Source organism: Sturnira hondurensis, unplaced genomic scaffold (assembly GCF_014824575.4).
Source record: "Sturnira hondurensis isolate 20B ecotype Veracruz unplaced genomic scaffold, ASM1482457v3 Scaffold0022908, whole genome shotgun sequence".
Classification (NCBI taxonomy): domain Eukaryota; kingdom Metazoa; phylum Chordata; class Mammalia; order Chiroptera; family Phyllostomidae; genus Sturnira; species Sturnira hondurensis.
In genome coordinates, this window is record NW_028095539.1 from 5821015 (window position 1) to 5840750 (window position 19736).

General features: G+C 60.7%; 1 protein-coding gene across 1 annotated transcript in view; it reads left to right on the forward strand.

Annotated features, from left to right (window-relative positions):
• HMCN2 (hemicentin 2) overlaps positions 1-19736 on the forward strand; it is a 134134-nt gene that overhangs the window by 87853 nt on the left and 26545 nt on the right. Inside the window, exons 51-75 of the mRNA XM_037036894.1 lie at positions 51-164; positions 625-767; positions 1094-1244; positions 2046-2264; positions 3906-4019; positions 4402-4589; positions 5284-5380; positions 6134-6295; positions 6435-6548; positions 7278-7480; positions 8094-8175; positions 9612-9743; positions 11916-12059; positions 12148-12307; positions 12412-12536; positions 12954-13137; positions 14393-14490; positions 14933-15199; positions 15665-15855; positions 16308-16389; positions 16479-16615; positions 17155-17296; positions 17383-17527; positions 18281-18408; positions 19027-19183. Of these exons, the coding sequence (XP_036892789.1) occupies positions 51-164; positions 625-767; positions 1094-1244; positions 2046-2264; positions 3906-4019; positions 4402-4589; positions 5284-5380; positions 6134-6295; positions 6435-6548; positions 7278-7480; positions 8094-8175; positions 9612-9743; positions 11916-12059; positions 12148-12307; positions 12412-12536; positions 12954-13137; positions 14393-14490; positions 14933-15199; positions 15665-15855; positions 16308-16389; positions 16479-16615; positions 17155-17296; positions 17383-17527; positions 18281-18408; positions 19027-19183 (3679 nt within the window). The remainder of the gene's footprint in view (positions 1-50; positions 165-624; positions 768-1093; positions 1245-2045; positions 2265-3905; positions 4020-4401; positions 4590-5283; positions 5381-6133; positions 6296-6434; positions 6549-7277; positions 7481-8093; positions 8176-9611; positions 9744-11915; positions 12060-12147; positions 12308-12411; positions 12537-12953; positions 13138-14392; positions 14491-14932; positions 15200-15664; positions 15856-16307; positions 16390-16478; positions 16616-17154; positions 17297-17382; positions 17528-18280; positions 18409-19026; positions 19184-19736) is intronic.

The window sequence follows — 19736 nt, forward strand, 5'->3', positions numbered from 1 at the left end:
GGAGTCACGCGTCATGCCCGAGGGTGACCCCAGTCCCTCCCTGAGAGCAGGCACCCACGGGCTTCAGATCCTAAATGCCCAGAAGGAGGACTCAGGCCAGTACACCTGCGTGGTCACCAATGAGCTTGGGGAAGCTGTGAAGAACTACCATGTAGAAGTCCTCAGTGAGTCGGGGCCTCTGGGGTTCTGGGCAGGTGGGCCCGCAGCCATGCGGAAACCCTGGGACCCCTGGGACCCCTGGGACCCTGGCTCCCAGACCGCACTGTCGTGGGGTTTGTCCCTTCCGACATTCACCAGGCAGCCAGGCTGGCTATGTCGTTCCACGTTAGGGTCAAGGACACTGAGAGGAGGGGACAGTGAGTCAGGATTGGGCCACGAGGAGGCCCAGACCCTCTGCAGTCCTGGCCTCTTTCTGCTCCGATGTGGCCAGAGGCTCAGCGGCCTGAGGCCTGGGACCCCCAAGGTCCCCGAGGAATCCCCCTGCCTCAGGCCTGCCCTGCCCTGGAACCGTCACTGACAGACACTCTCCTCTATGTGACCCCCCCGCCGCTGGCCCTGGGACCAGGGTGAGCATCTCAGCGCCCTGCCGCAGGCCTGTTGCTCAGACCCCTCTGTGATTTTCAGTACCCCCCTCCATCTCCAAAGACGACTCCATGGAGGAGGTCTCTGTGAAGGAAGTGAAGACCAAGGTCAACAGCACCTTGACCCTGGAGTGTGAGTGCTGGGCCTCGCCCCCGCCTGCCATCAGCTGGTACAAGGATGGACAGGTGAGCTCGAGAACCCCGAGCAGCCTCGGGTGCCCTCCCCGGGGCCCCCTGGCTCTGCTGGGAGCCTCCCAGTGCGCACGGTTGGAGCCCCTGGCCCCAGAGCTGGCCTGGCCGCCTCCCCCTTTGTGCTGATAGTGACCCTGCTCTGCACAGGGGACGAGTCTCGAAGCTGTACATTCACCCGTTCTCCTCCAGTTTTTAAGTTACATGGATTTGGTTTAGAAACTGTAATTTTGCTGTATTTTTAAAACTTTATTAAAATCTAAGAACACCCATCTGAGTACCCCTCCATCTGTGATCCTGCCCCCCCTCTTGCCCTCCTCCAGCCCGTGACCCCCAGTGAGCGGCTCCGTGTCCTGGGTGATGGGCGGCTGCTTCAGATCCAGCCCACGCAGGTCTCCGATTCCGGGCGGTATCTGTGTGTGGCCACCAATGTGGCTGGCGAGGATGACCAGGACTTCAACGTGCTCATCCAGGGTGTGTGGGGGCCAGCGGGGCCTGGCAGGGGCATGGGCCAGGGGGCGGGGTCGGCACGGCTGGGAGTGGGGAGTGGCCTGGCAGGAGGGCTGTGCTCTGGGCTACCCGCCCCCTTTCTCACCACTGCCTGGCACGTCCGACCCCCAGACCCCTGGCCTGGCCTCTTCCGTGAACTGACTTTATGACCAGGGAACACCCTGCCCCCAGGCCTTAGTCCTTTGTACAATGGGGTGATTGAATCAGGTGGCCTCGATGTGACCCCCCCAGTTCTGAGAGCCTGTGACTTTATGCCCATGTGCTCCGATAAACACATTGGTTAAAGCTCAGTACCCGGCTTCCTCCCCTGAAAAATATCGCCTCATCGAGAGAAGCCTTTTTGTGTCCATTAGACATGCATGTCAGAGGGCAGGAACCTTATTCTGGTGCCGAGCGTAGTAATTGCTCAATAAACCTAGTTGAAGGGCCCTGGCCGGTGCGTCTCAGTGGTTTAAGCACTGGCCTGTGAACCAAAGGGTCACTGGTTCGATTCCCAGTCAGGGCACATGCCTGGGTTGTGGGCCGGGCCCCTAGTAGGGGACATGCAAGAGGCAACCACACATTGAGGTTTCTCTCCCTCTCTTTCCTTCTTCCTTCCCCTCTGTCTAAAAGTAAATAAATAAAGTTGTTTAAAAAGCAAACAAACAAAAACACTAGTTGAAGGAATGAATGAATTTTTAAAATGTCTTAACCTACGGAATTGGCTCATCCCTCAGCTTTGTGTCCTAACGGCTCATAACGGCTTTGTCATCCCTGCCCCCCCAGTGCCCCCCATGTTCCTGAAGGCGGGCGATGCCACTGCAGCCTTCGAAAGCTCTTCCCGGGAAGCGGAGGCCCGGGGCGGGGTGACGGAATACCGGGAGACCGTGGAGAGCAGCCCCGCGTACCTGTACTGCGACACCAGCGCGGTGCCACCCCCGGAGCTGACCTGGTACCGGGAGGACCAGCCCCTCTCAGCTGCAGACGGGGTGTCAGTGCTGCAGGGTAGGCCGGGGCTGCACGGAGAGGTTGGGGTGCTTGCAGGTGGGGACCCGGGCCCCACCCGCATTGGGGTGGGTCCCCTCAGCGGCCTCCCCACAGGTCCTCAGGGCTCTCCTGGGTGCTGCTTGCTGTGTGACCTGGGGTGGGGCCGGGGGCCTCTGTGGACCTTCACTGCCCTTTGTAAACCCAGACTAGACGTGCTCTGGGCATCAAGGTCTGGGGTGTCTGGAAACAGTTGGCCAAAGCTGTCGCCCTCCTGGGAGGGGGAGCCGTGCTAGCATCTGGTGACCCCCAAAGTGGAAGGGCCTCTCCCTGGCCTCAGGAGCAGCCTGGGGTCCAAGGTCATGGTTCACGTGACTTGTTTTTTCACAACTTTAAATATTTCTCTAAGGTGATTTTGTTTTTTAAAACAACACTTTTAGTTTTTTACTTCCTGTGTGTGTGTGTGTGTGTAGAGGATTTTGAATGAAGAGGCTCTAGCGAAGGGCTCAGAAATTCCTGGCTTCCCCGGGCGGCTGCCCTAGGCCCGACCGGAACTGGCAGAAGTTCCAGGCAGCATGCGCTGTACCGTGTCAGACTGGGGATTCGGTGGTCTCCGGCTTAGGGTTCACCCCATGTCCTGCCAGGCTTGAGCCCGTGGTGGGGGTGGGGAGGTGGAAAGATGAGGTGGGTCCACGTGAGTGGGGCAGGCAGACAGGCAGGGTCGTTCCGGAGTTTGTACTTTGGCTTTTGCAAAGGAAGGTGGCCTCTTGGAGATCCTGCAGAGAACAGTTACCGAAAGCTGCTCCTGTCAGAAACCCCTGGACTGACCCTTAGCCTGCCCTCTGCCCTGGACACTGACCCAAATCCTAGGTACACAGGAGCTCAGTCCATGATGGTCCCTGGCTCCGACTCTGACTGTAGATTAATTCCAGCCACCAACCAAATCCGGCCACAGCCACTGACCCCCAGACCTAGCTATAAACCTCCAACCCTAACGTTGACCTCTGACCCTGGCCGCTGACTCCTAATCCTAAACACAGAAGTGACCCCGACTGTGGCCACGGCCTCCCTAATTATGACACTGTCCCCTGGCTCTGCACACCGTGAGCCCCTGATTCCAATCCTGGTCACCGGCCCCCACGGCCTGGGCCAGAATGTGAGCATATAGTGACCCTAGCCTGGCCTCTGCCAGAGACCAGTTGCATGCCCCCGGAATGCCAGGGTCTGGCTGGTCCTAGTTGGCTCCGGGTCCCAGAGGTCCCAGGTGACAACCCCCCACCCAACCAGCACAGACCTTGCTGCCTCTTTGCCTCCTAAGGGCCTCTGCCCAGCTCACTGGCCCTTCCCTCTGTCCTCAGCAAGGAGCTGGGCTCAGGCCGCACTGCTGGGTACCCTTGGGAAGCCTTAGTTTTTCCATCTGTAAGGTGGGGGTATGTACAGACGCAGAGTCTGAGAGCAGGAAAATGCTCAGCTGGGCCTGGCACACAGCAGCCTTCCTGGGCTTTATTTGACCCCCAGGCCCCGTGAGCTGGGTAGGACAGGCAGGTTCTCTCCACTTCATAGATAAGGCAGCAGGGGGGCTGGTGATGTGTCCCAGGTCCTTTCTAGAAGATAGAACAGGTTTCCTCACATTTGCTCAAGCCCCTGTCCCCGTCCCTGCAGGCGGCCGGGTCCTGCAGATCCCCCTGGTACGCGCAGAGGATGCTGGGAGGTACTCGTGCAAGGCCTCCAACGAGGTGGGCGAGGATTGGCTGCACTACGAGCTGACGGTGCTGAGTGAGTGGCCAGCCTGGGGTCGGGGGTGGGGGTGTCTCAGGTCTGCAGGCCCTATGCGGGCCCCCATTGAAGGGGGTCATGGTGGAGAGTGTGTTCGGTCTGGCAGTATCTGGAGGTTAACCCGTAGGACTTACAAGCTTGGACTCTGAAACCAAACTGGGTTCCAACCCCGAGTGAGCTGCTTCCTTGCTGTGTGAACAGAGCAATTCACAGCCCTCTCTGTGCTCTGAATTCCTTAGCTGCATCAGGGCTTGAGCAGGGCACAAGGAGCCCCAGCCAGCGCCTGGCACCAAGTGCTGCTCTCACCTCCTCGCCTTCCCCTCACCCCCCGGGACCTGTCCCTGGGGCTGCCTGCTCCTCACCCTCCTCTCCCCCACCCCAGCCCCACCTGTGATCCTGGGTGACACAGAGGAGCTGGTGGAGGACGTGACTGTCAATGCCAGCAGCACTGTCAGCCTACAGTGCCCAGCCCTGGGCAATCCCACACCCACCATCTCGTGGCTCCAGAACGGGCTGCCTTTCTCGCCGAGCCCACGGCGGCAGGTCCTGGACGACGGGCAGATCTTGCAGGTCAGCATGTTCCCTGACTCGGGCTAAAGGCAGCAGCTGCTGTGACTCAGCACTGCTTGCTCGGGAGCCCAGGAGCTGTCGTTCTCGTGCCCTTTGCCTGAGAGCATGCAGGGCACTGGGGATCTCGTTCTACCTGCCAAATTATGGAATTCAGCCACCACGATGAGGCTCGCTGGCAGGCCCAGGGCCACACGTGGCACGTGGAAGTTCTGGTGATGTCTGAGAAGAGCATGCACGAATGCTACCCCTAGGGCTCGGTGCGGCACAGGGCCGCCTTCTGGGGAATACCGCCTGACACAGAGCCACACCCAGCACCTGGGACCTTGGGCAGCAGCCTGGGCCACCCAGTAGCCAGACACTGCTGTGCAGGACCCCTGGACCCCAACACAGCGTAGAGCAGCCCTCCTCGGGGCTGGGGCAGACTGTTGTCACATGTCATTTGCTGTAGGGAATCACCAACCCCAGCCTCACACTCCCCTCCTGAGTGTCTCAGAAAGCTCTAGCTGGACATGGGGTGTGCGTGCCCATCAGTGGCACCCCGTGTAGACAAAGGTGGCCTTCTGAGGGGCTCTTCTGGGTGGCCGCCATGCCTGGCATGGTGGGAAGTGTTCCTCCCATTGGTCCTTCATTTGGGGGGCGGATCAGAGCTGTCAGGCCCATGGCATCGTCTGGCACCATGTCCCTGTGTCCACAGGTTTCCACGGCAGAGGCGGCCGATGCTGCCAGCTACATGTGTGTGGCCGAGAACCCGGCGGGCTCTGTGGAGAAGCTCTTCACGCTCAGGGTGCAAGGTGAGCTGGGCTGAGCCAGTGGCATCCTGTCCTTCCCCAGCCGAGGAGGGGCTGGGGCTCTGAACCCACCTGCCACCCCCACCCCCAACCTTGCTCTGTGACTTATAACGTGCAGGCAGACACAGCATCTCATCCCTCCCCAAGGGTCCCCACCTCGGTGCTTCCTGGGTCCTAGGCCCTGGGGCTGCACCCAGAGATTAGGGATCTGGGCCTGGCACCACCCACACCCAGTACAGAGAACACTGGGGAGCCTAGGCACTGAGGGCCAGCCCCTGAGGATTCTAAGCAACTTTGGAGATGGTCAGGGAACGGCCCTTCTGAGGCCTTACAGCACCATTATTAAGCCCTTACTGTGTACCTGGCATGGGGCTGACCCCTTGCGGAGGAGCTGGGAGGTTAGCCCGATCTCACAGCTATGGGGACGCTCAGAGAACGCGTCCCCTGGATGCTGCCCCCAGGATTGGGGCAGCTGTGGCCTCAGGAGCCGAGGGGTGCCAGCACTGAGCACCAAAGGCCTAGGACTCTGGCCTGAACTGGCACTTCGGCCAGGCCACTGGCGAGCTGGCTGAGTGGCCTCGGAAAGGCGCCTCTCCCTGGCTGGTCTGCAAGGCCGAGGGCAGGTGGGGGCTGCTCGGAGGATGCCCCGGCGAAGCGCCAGGAGCCGTGCAGGCCCCGGATCTCCCTTGACAGCTCGCTGCTCCCTTGAGGTGCCTTCTCAAGTGTCTTTCTTTCCCCTGGTGGCCACGGGGACAGTCCCACCACGAATCGCAGGCCAGAGCTCAGAGCAGGTCACAGCCATCCTCAATAGCAGCGTCTCCCTCCCCTGCGATGTGCACGCTCACCCGAGCCCTGAGGTCACTTGGTACAAGGACAGCCGGGCCCTCTCCCTGGGAGAAGATGTCTTCCTACTGCCTGGTGGGTAAACTGAAGCTTGGGGTCCAGCTCTGATGAGGGGCACTGGGAGTCTGGGAGGGAGTTAGGATTGGGGGTGTGGGCCTGGGGACCAGTGCATTTGCAGGTGCGAGGGGCCGACTTCCCCCCACCCCGATGGCAGGCTCCCACACGCTGCAGCTGGCCCGGGCACAGCCGTCAGACTCCGGGATGTACACATGTGAGGCCCTCAATGCCGCCGGCCGAGACCAGAAGCTGGTGCAGCTCCACGTGCTAGGTGCGTCCTGTCTGTCCCCCCGTACCCCTCTGCACAGTCAGCCCTCAGCCCCACACCCCTCAGGCAGCATGGTGGTGGAGGGTGGGATCTATAGAGTTGGACGCACTTGGGTTTGCTTACTTGCTCTGTGCCCCCTCTCTGAGCCTCAGGTCTGGCATCTGAAGGTGGCAGTTGGTATAAGGACTAAATGGTGGTACCTGAGTGCTTAGCCCCATGCCTGGTGCCCAGTGTGCCCTGGCAAGGGCCCTTCCTCAGCCTGATTGATTGAGAGGCTCTCGCCATGGAGCCTGTTTCTGGGCTCCAAGATGTCCTGAGCCAGCATGCAGGGGAGGGTTCTCTAGTCCGGGGCTGGTTCATTCATTTGTGTGTTTACCTACCATGCAATGAACAGGGTCCTGTGGGCTCACAGCTGGGGGCGGGGCTTCAGCATTGGCTTGCTGTGGGGACCCCCAGAGGGGGTTCTAACACAACAGGGTCCTGCCCTGTGTAGGAAACAGCCCTGGAGGGCCGGAGCACTGCCCCGTCCAGGAGGCTGAGGCCCAGAGGGGACAGGGGGCTTTTCCCAGGTCACCACGCAGGTCCATTCCTCTGACTCCCTGGTCTATGCCGTCCCCTGGGGTAGGGTCTACCATATAACCCTCTTGGGCCCATAGGCCGCTACCCTGTGGCCTGGGCTGGGAGGACACAGGGAGGGCCGCAGCCCCTTACTCTGCTTATCCCCTCCCCCAGTCCCCCCCACCTTCAGGCAGGCTCCCAGAGGCCCCCAGGATAAGCTCCTGGTGAAGGCAGGGGACAAGGCTGTTCTGAGCTGCGAGACGGACTCACTCCCTGAGCCAGATGTGATCTGGTACAAGGACGGACGGCCCCTGGTCCCGGCACAACGGACCCGGGCTCTGCAGGGTGGACAGAGGCTGGAGATCCTGGACACCCAGGTGAGTGACCCAGTGGTGTGGGCAGCCATGGGCAGCCATGCAGTGTCACCCGGTCCTGGTGGGCAGGGAGTGGGAGCCCCCTCGGCCTGCAAGACCCCAAACCAAGGAGGTGAATGGCAGTCTCAGGGGCTAGAGAGTGGGAAGGGCACAGGGCTCTGCACTGACCCACAGAACGCCCTTGGGTGGGTCCCGTCCCCCGCACCTGCCTCAGTTTCCCGGGACCTAGAAGGTTTCCCAGGCCCTCTGGTTCTGACTCCCTGAGAGTGAGTTCTGCTCCCTCCCTACCCCCATGTGGATTAGACTCTCACAGTGTTTGGGGTATTTGCTGCTCCTTCTAAGATGCATCCTAGGCTCCTCCGCCTGGCTCGGCCCCATCCCCACAGTGAGGGGCCGTTTCTTCCAGGCTTGGAGAGAGTGGGGTTTGGGGTCCGGCACCTGTGCACTTGCCTGCTGTGGTCCCTCCTGCCTCTTGAAGCTCAGGGAAGACCAGAGGCTTGCCCTTGGCTTCCCAAGTAGGACTGGCACTTAGGGAGCCTCCCTGCTCTGGAGGGTGCTGGGACCTGGGTGAGCCCAGCCCCGGGCACAAGATCACCACCGGCTGTATCTGTCTCAGGTGTCAGATAAAGGTCTGTACGGCTGTAAAGTCAACAACGTGGCTGGAGAGGCCATGCGGATGTTCGTCCTCACTGTCCAGGGTAAGCTGGGGACCGGCCTGCGAGCGTGGCCTTGAGATGGGAAGGGCAGTGGTTGGACAGAGGTGCAGGGTGCCGAGTGTGGAGGGGACAGATCCGGAATTGAAAGGAGCGAGATCGGAGCAGGACTTGCTGTGGGGGGCTCAGTGGAATGACCGTCCCTCTGAGCCACAGGTGTATCTTCCATAAAAGAAGCTCCATGCCACACCTGCCCCGCCAGGCACCCGGGACCTGTGTCCATAGGTGCTGGGCACGCCTGGCATGTGAGCACTGTGATGGGAGCTCTCAGAGATTAGACACGGGCGGCCTAGAGCCACGTCACCTCTACCTTGAGCCCTGAGAGGCCTGTCCCATCAGCCCAAGGGTGGAACATAGATGGCATTTGATGGTGGCTCCAGCTGGGAGTGAGGGGAGCTTGTAGGAGCTGGCTAGGGAAGCAAGGGGTGGAGCCTTGGCCACATTTTCTCGGTGTCAGATGTCATGTCAGTTAGGGTATACACTTAGCTGTGTAACAGAAAGACCCCCAATTACAGTAGATTAAATGAGAGGGAAACTCATCTCTCTCACCCATAAACCCAGAGGTGAGGGCTCCATGTGAAAATTGAGGGACTCGGGTCGTTCCATCTTGCTCCTCTCCTATCCCCTAGGGTGTTGTCCCTGTTTATGCAGTTGGATTTGGGACACACTGCATCCTGTCCCTGTCCCGAGTAAGCAGGAAAGAGCAGTAGGATTCTTCCCTCTGCTTGTATCCCATTTGTTGAGGACTTAGGCAGCTGGCCACGCCAAGCTGCAGGGGGGGCTGGGAAATGTAGTTTCTCCTGAAGCGACTGTGTGCAAGATGGAGAGGACAGGTTGGGAGGACACCAGCTGTTGGCCACAAATGGCAAAGCAGTAGCCTCCCCACCAGGCCAGCAGTGGAAGGATCACACTCTGAGCCACACTGAATGTCATTGTTAAAAATGATCGATACCGTGCTTGATCAAAGCTCACAGCCCCTTCTCCTGATGGCTGCCTTGATGAACGGTGGGCACGAGGGAATGTCTGGCCCCCAAGGGCAAAGACATTTCATCCTCAGCACAGCCATCTCTGTTCCACTGGTGGTGGCTGCATGACTTCCTCCTGGCTGAGTCTGAGAGTGCTGGGATAGATTAGTGATGTCTGTCCTGGCACAGGCTAAGAACTCGTGGTGCATGAGCCACCCATTTACCATCCTTGGCCCAAGTGGACCCCTCCTGGATGCTGCTTTGTAGATGTTTTGAAACAGCCAGCTGCTAGTTCTATTTGTGAATAAAGCAGTGCCCATCTCCATCAATGGCAAATCATAAACTGCCAACTCCTGGCCACAGAGAAGGGCTTCCTCTAGCATCCCGGATCTTCCTGAGAGGGAGGAAGGGAGGGCAGAGTCTTAAGATTCCAAGGATCTGGCTTTTCTCTGGCAGTGCCTCCCGCGTTTGAGAACCCCAAGACGGAGACAGTGAGCCAGGTGGCTGGGAGCCCCCTGGTCCTGACCTGTGATGTGACTGGCATCCCTGCCCCCACCGTCACTTGGCTGAAGGACAGAATGCCCGTTGGTGAGTGCATTGGGTCCTTCCTACCTTTTCAGTGCTAGATATTCCTTTCTTTCACGAAGTGACAGGAAGCTGAAGGGAGTTGCTGGCCTGAGAATCCCAACATCGGAAACTGGTCTGGTGGGGGCCCTGAGGTGCCCACAGTCAGCTCCTAAGATGGAAACGCAGGGGAGGTGCTGAGCACCCAGCTGGCCCAGCCCTGGGCCTGGTGTTGGCCCCTCCCCACTCCTTTCCCAGTAACTCCGCTGTGTCCTGGCCCGGCTGTTGGTCACCCCCATCCAGGCCTTGGTCTTAACCTTCTCTCTTCCTCTCTCTGCCCACCTGACAGTCAGCCAGCAGCCCCCTGCTCCTGTGGGCGAGTAGACACCCCTGGGGCCAACCACTGCTCTCCATCCCCACTCTTCCCGGTTCCAGCCACCACCGTCCCTTCAGGGCCCTGGCAGCTGCCCCACCCAGGTCTCCAGGGCCCACCCCATGCCTCCAATGTAGGCTCCACACAGGGCAGACGAGATCTCAAAGTGCAGGTCTGTGTGGGTCGTTTGTCAAAGTCCTTTCGCGGCCGTGGTCCTCAGCACCACAGCCTGCAGGGCGGGAGGCCAGCCCACCTCACACTGCCCGCTGCCCACTCCAGACAGTCCTAGCCGATCCTGGCTCTTCACACACATTCTTATGCCCCGCTAACAGCCTTATTGAGATATAATTTGCATACTATACAGGTTACCCATTTAAGGTGTGTAACTCATTAATTTTTAGGATATTCACAGACCATTCCCACAATTAATTTTAGGACATTTTTGTCCCCCCAAGTGAAACCCCATACCCATTACCCTTCACTCCGCACGCATTCCCCACACTCCCCCCACCGGGCCTAGTGGGCGTCTCTACACATTCGCCGCTCCTGCACAGCCCGTGTAAATGGGCTCGCGCAGCGTGACTGGCTTCCTCCACTCGGCATCCTGCTTCCAGCTTCATTCATGTTGTAGCATGTCAGTTCTTCATTCATTTTTAAAGTTAAAATTAAATTCTTTTTCCATTCTTTTTTATGGCTGAATATCCCATTTTGTGGCTATATCCCCTTTGTCCATGTGCTGATTGGTGGACACCTGGGTGGTTCCCACCGTCAGCTGTGATGACCCGTGTGCGGTGAACATTTGTGTACATGTGTTTAGGCCGCATGTGCTTTCCTTCCCCGGGTCTATACCTGGGTGAGGGATTGCACCGGGCCCTGGCCTCTCATGCCTCCAGCCCTTGGTGCCGCTGCTCCCTCCCTGAAACGCCCACCCTGCCGCCCCTGCCTGCCTCCACTTCCACCTGGCCGGTCCACACCCACCCTCGAGTCTCAGCCGAGTCCTCCAAAGCGCTGTGGGCTGGCTCCGGGCTCCGTCAGGGGCTTCCCCGGGGCGGCCACACAGTCTTGCACCTGGTGCAGAGCCTTGGGTGCACTGGGAGCTCCTTGAGGACAGGGACTGTCTTATTCACCTTCGATTCCCAAGCTCACAGTTGGACATGTAGCAGTTGATCAGGGTGGTGTTGAAGGGCTGGCTGGACAGAGGACGCGGGCGAGCGTGGATCAGCCTGGGCTGGCGCAGTTAGAGAAGGTTTCGGGGCCGAGGCGCAGCTGGAGAGAGGGAAGGGCAGGCATTAGAGGCTGGGGATGGGCATGCAGCCTGAGCTGAGCCCCAGGGGGAGCCCCGAGCTGGCCTGCGTCAGGGTCAGTGAGCAGCTGCTTCACCTTGATCAGAAGGCTGGATCCGTGGGAGGGGGTGGGGTGCAGCCGGAGGGAAGGTGGGAGGTGGAGTGGGCCTGAGAGGGGGACAGAGAGAGGACCAAGTCCCAGGCGCTAAAGGGAGTGGGGTCCCTTGGGAAGAAACGTCCCAATGGAAGGAAAGCAAAGGAAGGAAGGAAATAGGGAAGGGCCATGAGGATAAAGACCAGGCTGGGGAAGGTCATGGTGCGGATGGGAGGAGGCCCTACCTCTCTGTCTGGGCCTCAGTTTCCCTGTGGATCCAGGAAGAGGGTGAGTGATTTAAGGCTTTCAGGGGTCTTTCCAGCCCTGTGAGTATGGGTGCTGGACACCTTCTTGGGGAGTCACGTGACTTTTGTGTCTGGCCCAGATGCAGCACCTAGGGTGGTGGGGCTGCAGGTGACAGGCTGGCCTGCCCCTCTGTCCCACAGAAAGCAGCGTGGTGCATGGCGTGGTCTCCCGTGGGGGCCGCCTCCAGATGAGTCGCCTGCAGCTGGCCCAGGCTGGCACCTACACCTGCGTGGCTGAGAACGCCCAGGCCACGGCCCGCAAGGACTTCATAGTGGCTGTGCTGGGTACGTGTTGGCCCCACACCTTGCCGGTGTCCCACCCCCATGCCAGCCCCTGCCATCGCCCTGGGCCTCACTGAAGCCCCTTGCACAGTGGCCCCCCGGATCCGGAGCTCAGGTGCCACACAGGAGCACAGCATCCTGGAGGGGCAGGAGGTGCGGCTGGACTGCGAGGCCGATGGACAGCCACCACCGGAGGTGACCTGGCTGAAGGATGGTGGCCCGCTGGGCCACGGTGTGGGCCCCCACCTCCGGTAAGGCCTGGCCTATGCCCTGTGCCCTGTCCCCACCCCCGCCCCAGGCAGCAGCGCCTTCTGACCCTCATGCACCTGCTCTCGGTTCTCCCTCCCCGCGCCAGGTTCTACCAGGACGGCAGCTCCCTGGTGCTGAAGGGCCTGAAGGCCTCGGACTCGGGCGCCTACACCTGCATGGCCCACAACACGGCCGGGGAGGATGCCAGGCTGCATGCCGTGAATGTGCTGGGTGAGCAGCAGGGGGCTTGGAGAGGCAGGTGGCCCCCCGTCTGGGGACTGCAGTGACCTGGCGGTAACGGGGCCCACCCTGGGCATCTGGAGGGCATGATTGGGGAGACCCGGTTCAGGCTTCAGGCTTGCCCGCACTGTGAGCCAGGCCACCTGCAACCCCACTGCGCCTCCGCCTGGTCCCTGACTAGAGGCCCAGCACCCCAGCCCAGGGGTGCAGCGGGGGCACTAGGAAGACAGGACATCTGACAGGACGGGAGCTGCAGGGCGGGGGCGGAGATGCGGCCTTCACTCCTTCCCAGGGGAATGTGGCAAAAGTCTGAGCACTGGGGCTACCTCCCAGAACCTCCTTAGCAGATGACCCCTCCTCTCCCAGGACCCCCTCACTGCCCGTTGTTTCCTCTCTTCCCGCCCCCAGTGCCTCCCACCATTGAGCAAGGGACAGAGGGCGCAGGGCCCCTGGTGCGCAGGACCGGGGACATGGTGACTCTGGCGTGCCCTGTCCGGGGCTCCCCACCCATCCACGTGAGCTGGCTCAAGGACGGCCTGCCCCTCCCGCTCTCCCAGCGCACCCAGCTCCATGGCTCCGGCCGCGTCCTCAGGTGAGGGAGCAGCTGCTGGCCCACTGGCCAGTGTGTGGCAGGCCGCAGGCACACCTTCCAGCAGCCGGGGCTTGTGAACGTGAAAATGAAAGGCTTTCAGTGTAAGCGGCAACAGGCATGTTGAGATCAGTGAGAACAGCCACTCAGGACCCGCTGATTCAGGCGGGAGCCCCAGCATTGTCGGGAGTAGGAGACAAAGGCGAGGGGCATCTGTGAGAGGGGAGGGGGCGGGCACCCGCGCAGGAGGGAGGTGCTGCTGTCGGTGCGGGAAACCGGAACACGCAGCCTTGGTTCTAACCCGCGCTTTCACGTTCTGGCCCAGCGGTCGTGACCACTGCTTTCTTGCTCTCCATGCCAACTCTTTGGGATACGCGTCGCCCTAGGCCCACTCCAGAGGTTGTCTTGCCCTGTTTTAACATCCGGGAGATTTGAGACTAAGGACATGCGAGGCAGTTCCCTGGCGTGGCAGCTCCGGCTGCTTTCAGGTGGCTCCAGGCTCAAAGACACATCTGAGTGCTTTTCAGAATAAAAGTAATATAAACACACAGTTTTATGATCGGGAAAGTGAGAGGACCCCACCCCCAAATGGAACTCCAGAGATGAATGGGGGAGGCACAGATCCAGGGGATGGCATCTGGTTGTACCTGACTCAGCCTGGCCTGCGGTGGAGGAAATCAGGGGAGGCTTCCTGGAAGAAGGTGCACAAGCAAAGCCTTCATGCATTCAGCGACACTTATGGGTGTTTCCCCCGAGGAGCGGTGCAGACTGCAGCCCTGCCACTAGCGTTAGGGCCCTGGCAAGGTCACTGGGGATGTTGACGGGAGCAGCTCAGGATGGGGTGGCTGAGGTGAAAGGGGGCTTGAGAGAAAGTGGGGGGACAGACAGTGGACACAACTCTGGTAAGTCCTGAAGATGAGGAGGAATTGTCTAGAAGACGGGGTGGGGGTGGGGGCTGTTCTTGGCTGGGACTGGGGAGATTCCAGACGGACGGGAAGCAGGAAGCCTGGCAGCCCAGTGAGGTGGGTCAGGGAAGGACGCAGCAGGGTGGGGGTGGGGAGGCTGGGGCTCTGTTCTGAGGACGCCAGGGGGCACAGAAAAGGGGCTTAAGCAGAGGCTGGACTTGCTCAAGTTCGCGTTTCGGAGCTGCCCTTGGGCTGACAAGCCAGGGAGACAGATGAGTAGGGGCGGGACCTTTCCCACCGAGCCCTTCCCTGCCTCTGTCCTGTCTCTCTGTCCCTTTTCTTGAGGGGTTCAGGATTTCCCAGGTGCAGTTGGCAGATTCTGGCATCTTCACCTGTGTGGCCGCAAGCCCGGCTGGCGTGGCCGACAGAAACTTCACCTTGCAGGTGCACGGTACGGAGCAGGGGTGTGGAATCAGCCTGACCTTTGGCCTTAGGGTGTAAGAATGAAGGCCCGACCCGGTGACCCAGTCTGATTTGCTCATCTCACAAGTAGGCGTTGGACACTGTGGTGCTCCAGGGCCTTGGCAGGCACTGGGGTACAGCAGTGAGCAGGGGTGGCCCCTGCCACCAGGAGGTCAGTGCAGGACACAGCCTGCAAGGAGAGAATCATAAGTTCAAGTGATTGGTGCTACCTGGGGAAGGACAGGATGCTGTGTGAGCACAGGGCGGGTACTTCACCTGGCCTTGGGGGGATCAGGGCAGGCTTCCTGAAGGAGGTGAGGTCTACATTGAGGATTGGAGATGAGAAGGCATTGTCCAGGAACGAAGATCCAGGGCTGAGGGCCACCCGGCATGGAATGAAATGACCCGTGCTCACTCTTCGCCCTGCACAGTGCCCCCAGTCCTGGAGCCGACAGAGTTCCAGAGTGATGTGGCGGTGGTCCGTGGCTCCCCAGTGGTCCTCCCCTGTGAAGCCCAAGGCCACCCCCGGCCCCTGGTATCGTGGATGAAGGATGGGAAGCCCTTGCTGCCCCAGAGCCTGGAACAGGGGCGCGGCCTTCAGCTGGAGCGAGCAGGAGCTGAGGACTCGGGGACCTACTCCTGCGTGGCCGTGAGCGAGGCAGGGGAAGTGAGGAGGCATTTCCAGCTGACAGTGATGGGTGGGTCACCGGCCCCCTGAGTGAGCTTCCCAGGGCCAGGGGGGTGGGCCTCTGGGGGGGGGATGGAGAAAGAGGTGAGGGAGGCCTGGAGCGGGAACCAAATAGCCGGGATGTGTCACTCCCCTGGGCTGGGCTCCTCAGTCCTGTCCCCCAAACCACGTAGAGCAGGGACAGGAGCTGCTGAAATCTGGTCAGAGCCTGAGTCCCAAGTGTCCAGCACGAGATTTTTCCGTCACTGTTTCTTTTACATCAGAGAAATGTGTGCCACTGTGCCTTCTCCACACTGTGTCCTTGTTCCAGGCAGGTGGGCCTCGGGTTCTCTGGTTTTGAGGACCCTCCCACACAACCCCATCTGCCTGTTTGTGGCTGTCTGTGGCCGGCTGCGGCTGGCGTCTGGATGTGGGGGAGGGGTGCACCCCAGCTCCCACAGCTCTGAGCCCCCACCCACGGTGCAATGCTCTGCAGAGCCCCCCCGCATCGAGGACACAGGCCAGCCTGCAGAGCTGTCGGTCCCCCTTGGCGCCTCCTTGGAGCTCCGCTGCGATGCCCGGGGCACCCCCTCGCCCAACGTCACCTGGCACAAGAACGGACAGGCCCTGAGCAGCCGGGAGGACAGCAAAGGGCCTGGGCAGCTGCTCCGGGTGGAGGCTGTGCAGGTGCTTCTGCTTTGTTGTCTGTGGCGTGAGTCTGGTGCGGGGTGGGACGGGGTGGGACGGGGAGGAGCCCAGTGGCGCCTGGCAGGGTCCGGCCGAGCTCCTGCTTTGGGCTGGGTAAGGATGTAGAACTGACCCACCTGGGCCATCCCCTCAGGGACTCCCAGCTAGGTCACAGCCAAGGCTGATGCAAACACAGCATAACCAGAGGAGGGCTGGTGCAGTCAGGGAGAGCTTCCTGGAGGAGGCAGGCTTTGCCCTAACAACAGTGAGATGGAGATAGAGGAGAAATATCCCAGATCAGGGAATGTTTTGCATGGAAAGGCAGGTAGGCGGAAAGGCAGGTAGGCAGAAAGGCAGACTCAGCGGGGTCCTTCGTTGTGAAGGAAGGAAACCAGGTCGGGAGGTGGGCGGGCTGGGGCCAGAGGCAGCTGCTCACCTTGCTCCATCCCCAGGTGGGCGACGGTGGGCTGTACACTTGCCTGGCCCAAAGCCCGGCCGGTGAAGTTGAGAAGAGCTTCTGGGTCAGGGTTCAAGGTAAGGGTGTCAGGGGGTGGGCAGGAGAGGGAGGAAGGATGGGACCTGCAGCGGCGGGTCCTTCACTCATCTCTTCCCTGTGCCCCCAGCCCCTCCAAATGTCATTGGACCCCGAGGTCCCCGCTCTGTGGTTGGCCTGGCCCCCGGGCAGCTGGTTCTGGAATGTTCTGTGGAGGCTGATCCAGCCCCTGAGATTGAGTGGCACCGAGATGGTGTCCTGCTGCAGGTGGGTGCAGGCTGGGGACCCAGAGACACCTCCTTCTGTGCCCCTCAGGCCCCAGACCGTGAGCGGACTGGGTCCAGGGGCTGAGGGCCCACTCGGTGCCAGTACTGTGCGTGCCTGCGCTCCTGGTGTTCTCCGCCCCGTTGTTACTATCACCCCCTGTCCTGGATGGGGGCACCACGGCAAGGCTCAGATTCGCACGCGGGGCTGCGGATGTGTGCCTGTGCTCTTCCCGTTGTGACCTGAGCTACACTTTGTCTACATGACTCGGGGCCAGTTTCTGAGGTTCTCTGTGCTCACCCCTGAAAGGGGGTGTTTGCTGCTGTGAACCTGGTGGCAGGAGCTCCAGGGGCAAAGGGCCCCCTTCCTCCCACAGGACCCAGTTTCCCAGGAGGGTCCTCAGCTGGGCGTCGAGTCGGGGATACAGGCTGGCCTGCAATGGGGCAGGGGCTACCGTCGGGCCCCGTGGGTTCCTGGGCCATCCTTGGCTGGTGCCCAGCCCAGCACTGATGAGGGTCTCTCCACCCTGGGGGGCTCTGCAGGCAGATGCCCACACACAGTTCCGAGAGCAGGGCAGGTTCCTGCAGCTGCAGGCTCTGAGCACGGCCGACAGCGGGGACTACAGCTGCACCGCCCGCAACGCCGCGGGCAGCACCAGTGTGGCGTTCCAAGTGGAGATCCACAGTGAGTGGACCCACCCCTCCCCCTCTGCTCACCCCGCTCAGAGCCACAGGCTCCCAGAACCTGCCCCCTCTGCACCCCTCCTGCAGTGGTGCCCACCATCCAGCCCGGACCCCCAGCAGTGAACGCCTCCGTGAACCAGACGGCCCTGCTGCCCTGCCAGGCGGTTGGGGCTCCCCAACCCCTCATGAGCTGGCGGAAGGACGGGGTCCCCCTGGATCCCGGGAGCCCCAGGTGAGAGCTGAAAGGGGGGGTCTCTTTGAAGATTATCCACTGAAACCCACGTGGGCACAGAGTTGGAGTAGAAGGTAACCATGACTCAGGACACGGGTCTCCTCAGAATCCAGCCATAGGCATGTGTCTTTGTTCAGAGCGTTGAGAATCCCCGGTGGCTGTCTGTCTGTCTGGTTTGACTCTCGGCTGCTACTCTGTTTCTCTGGGGAGCGGGGCGCTTCATGCCTCTCTCAAACCAATTGTCTATACCTTCTTTCTCTGCCAGGATGGCAGAGGCAACTCCCCGTGGCCCCAAAGTCAGAATCCTCAGCTCACACAACCTGTAGAGCCTAGAGAGCTCTCCAAGAACCCCTGTTCCAAATTCCCAGGGCAGGGAATTCCATTGGCCCAGCTTGAGTGACATGTTCCTCCTCAGTCCAATCAGCTCTGGCTAGGGGCGGGGTTACACAGAACAGACATGGCTCTTGGGAAGGGACTGTTCTCAGATCTGAGGTCCATTCTCAGAAAGGTGGGAGTGCCTCTCTCTGTCAACTCTTGGGGAGAAGCTGGGCCCAGGTGGGGACACAGGAGCCCTGAAGCAGCCTCTCTTGCCCTTTCTGATGCCATGTTGGGGCCCCTGGCTGTGGCCCGGCCAACCTCAACCTCACAGGTGCAGGGCTCCTGAGTTAGCACACTCTTGCCGGGGAAAATCACGCACAGGGGAGGGTCTCGCTGGTGTGCTGGTTTCCACGGCAACCCCTCCTTTAGTTCCAGGTTGCAGGTTCTGCCTGAGGGCTCCCTGAGGATCCAGCCAGTCCTTGCCCAGGATGCCGGTCACTACCTCTGCCTGGCATCCAACGCTGCGGGCTCCGACCGGCAAGGCCGTGACCTCCAGGTCTTTGGTAGGTGGTTGGGGAAAGGTGTGTTCTTGCCTTCAGCACCTGCCCCGGTCTGGGCCACACTCTGCTTAGTTTCTGGCTCATTCCAGCTGTCAGGTGCCAACAGCAATGGTCTCCAAATGTTTATGACAACAACGCCCATTAATAAAAACTCTTTAGCATCACACTCAAAAGATGCACATTTGTTTTTATGCATATGTATTGCATGCATTCACTACTATGCTGCTATATTGAGTGAGAGATAAAACACGGGAAAGATGTAACCCATTTGAAAGGATGGGGTTCAGAACCAGTGAGCCAGACGCTCTGGTGGGCTTTCCCACTCCATCCCCTCCCCTTGGGGGAGGCCGAGCTGCTGGGCCCTGGCTTCAGCGGGCTGGTGGGAGCCGCACAGCCCCCGGGGCCTCCTTTCAGAGAGGTAGTAAGAGGGGCGCCAGCCTCCAATGTGAGCAGAGGCCCCCCATCTGAACTTCAAGAGCCCATCTCGAGGTCCCCAAGGGGAGTTTCTCCTGTCTCCTCTACCCTGCTTCTTTGGGGGGCTTGAAGGGGGGAATAGCCCTGGCCGCCCCCATCCTGAGTGTGTGGTGAGCAGCTGCCTCCTGACCACTGCTCTCTCCCCAGCGCCTCCAGCCATCGCCCCCAGTCCCTCCGACCTAACCCTGATGGCCTACACCCCTGCCTCGCTGCCCTGCGAGGCCAGTGGCTCGCCCAAACCCCTCGTGGCCTGGTGGAAGGACGGACAGAAGCTGGACTTCCGCCTGCAGCAGGGCGCCTACCGGTACTGAGTGGTCCTTCTGGGAGTGTCCTGAGCGCTCGGGATGAGGAAGGACAGGCCCACCTCATGGAGGGCGACCGGGTCAGAAACGAGGCAGGAAGGTGCTCTGGGGCTCAGCAAGGCTGTCACTGGAACTGGGGTGCCAGCCTCAGGGGTCCCAGGAGGGTCTTCACACAGATGTCGGGCAGGGGGTGGGGGCGTCTGAGACAGCTGAGCAGAAAGCTCATGGCCTTTAAAACCAGGGCCGTCGCTGTTTGAAGACACATTTGGCAGCCCAGGTTCCCACTGGCAGAGCCTGGACCCCTGCCCTCCCCACTTCTCAAGTGTGGCTGGTCCTGGAATGGCCACTGGGAGCCTGAGAGGAGCCTGCTTGCCATTTAACTGGCCCACAGTGGCTGTGTCAGGTGCCAGAGTGTCGTGGGGCCTGCGGCCACAGCAGGCGTTCATTAGACGCAGCAGTCTAATCGGGGAGCTGGGTGTGGTTAGGATGGTAGACGTTATCACAGACGGTGGACACAGGACACGTGCAGGGTTCCAGAGAAACGGGGGTGGAAAT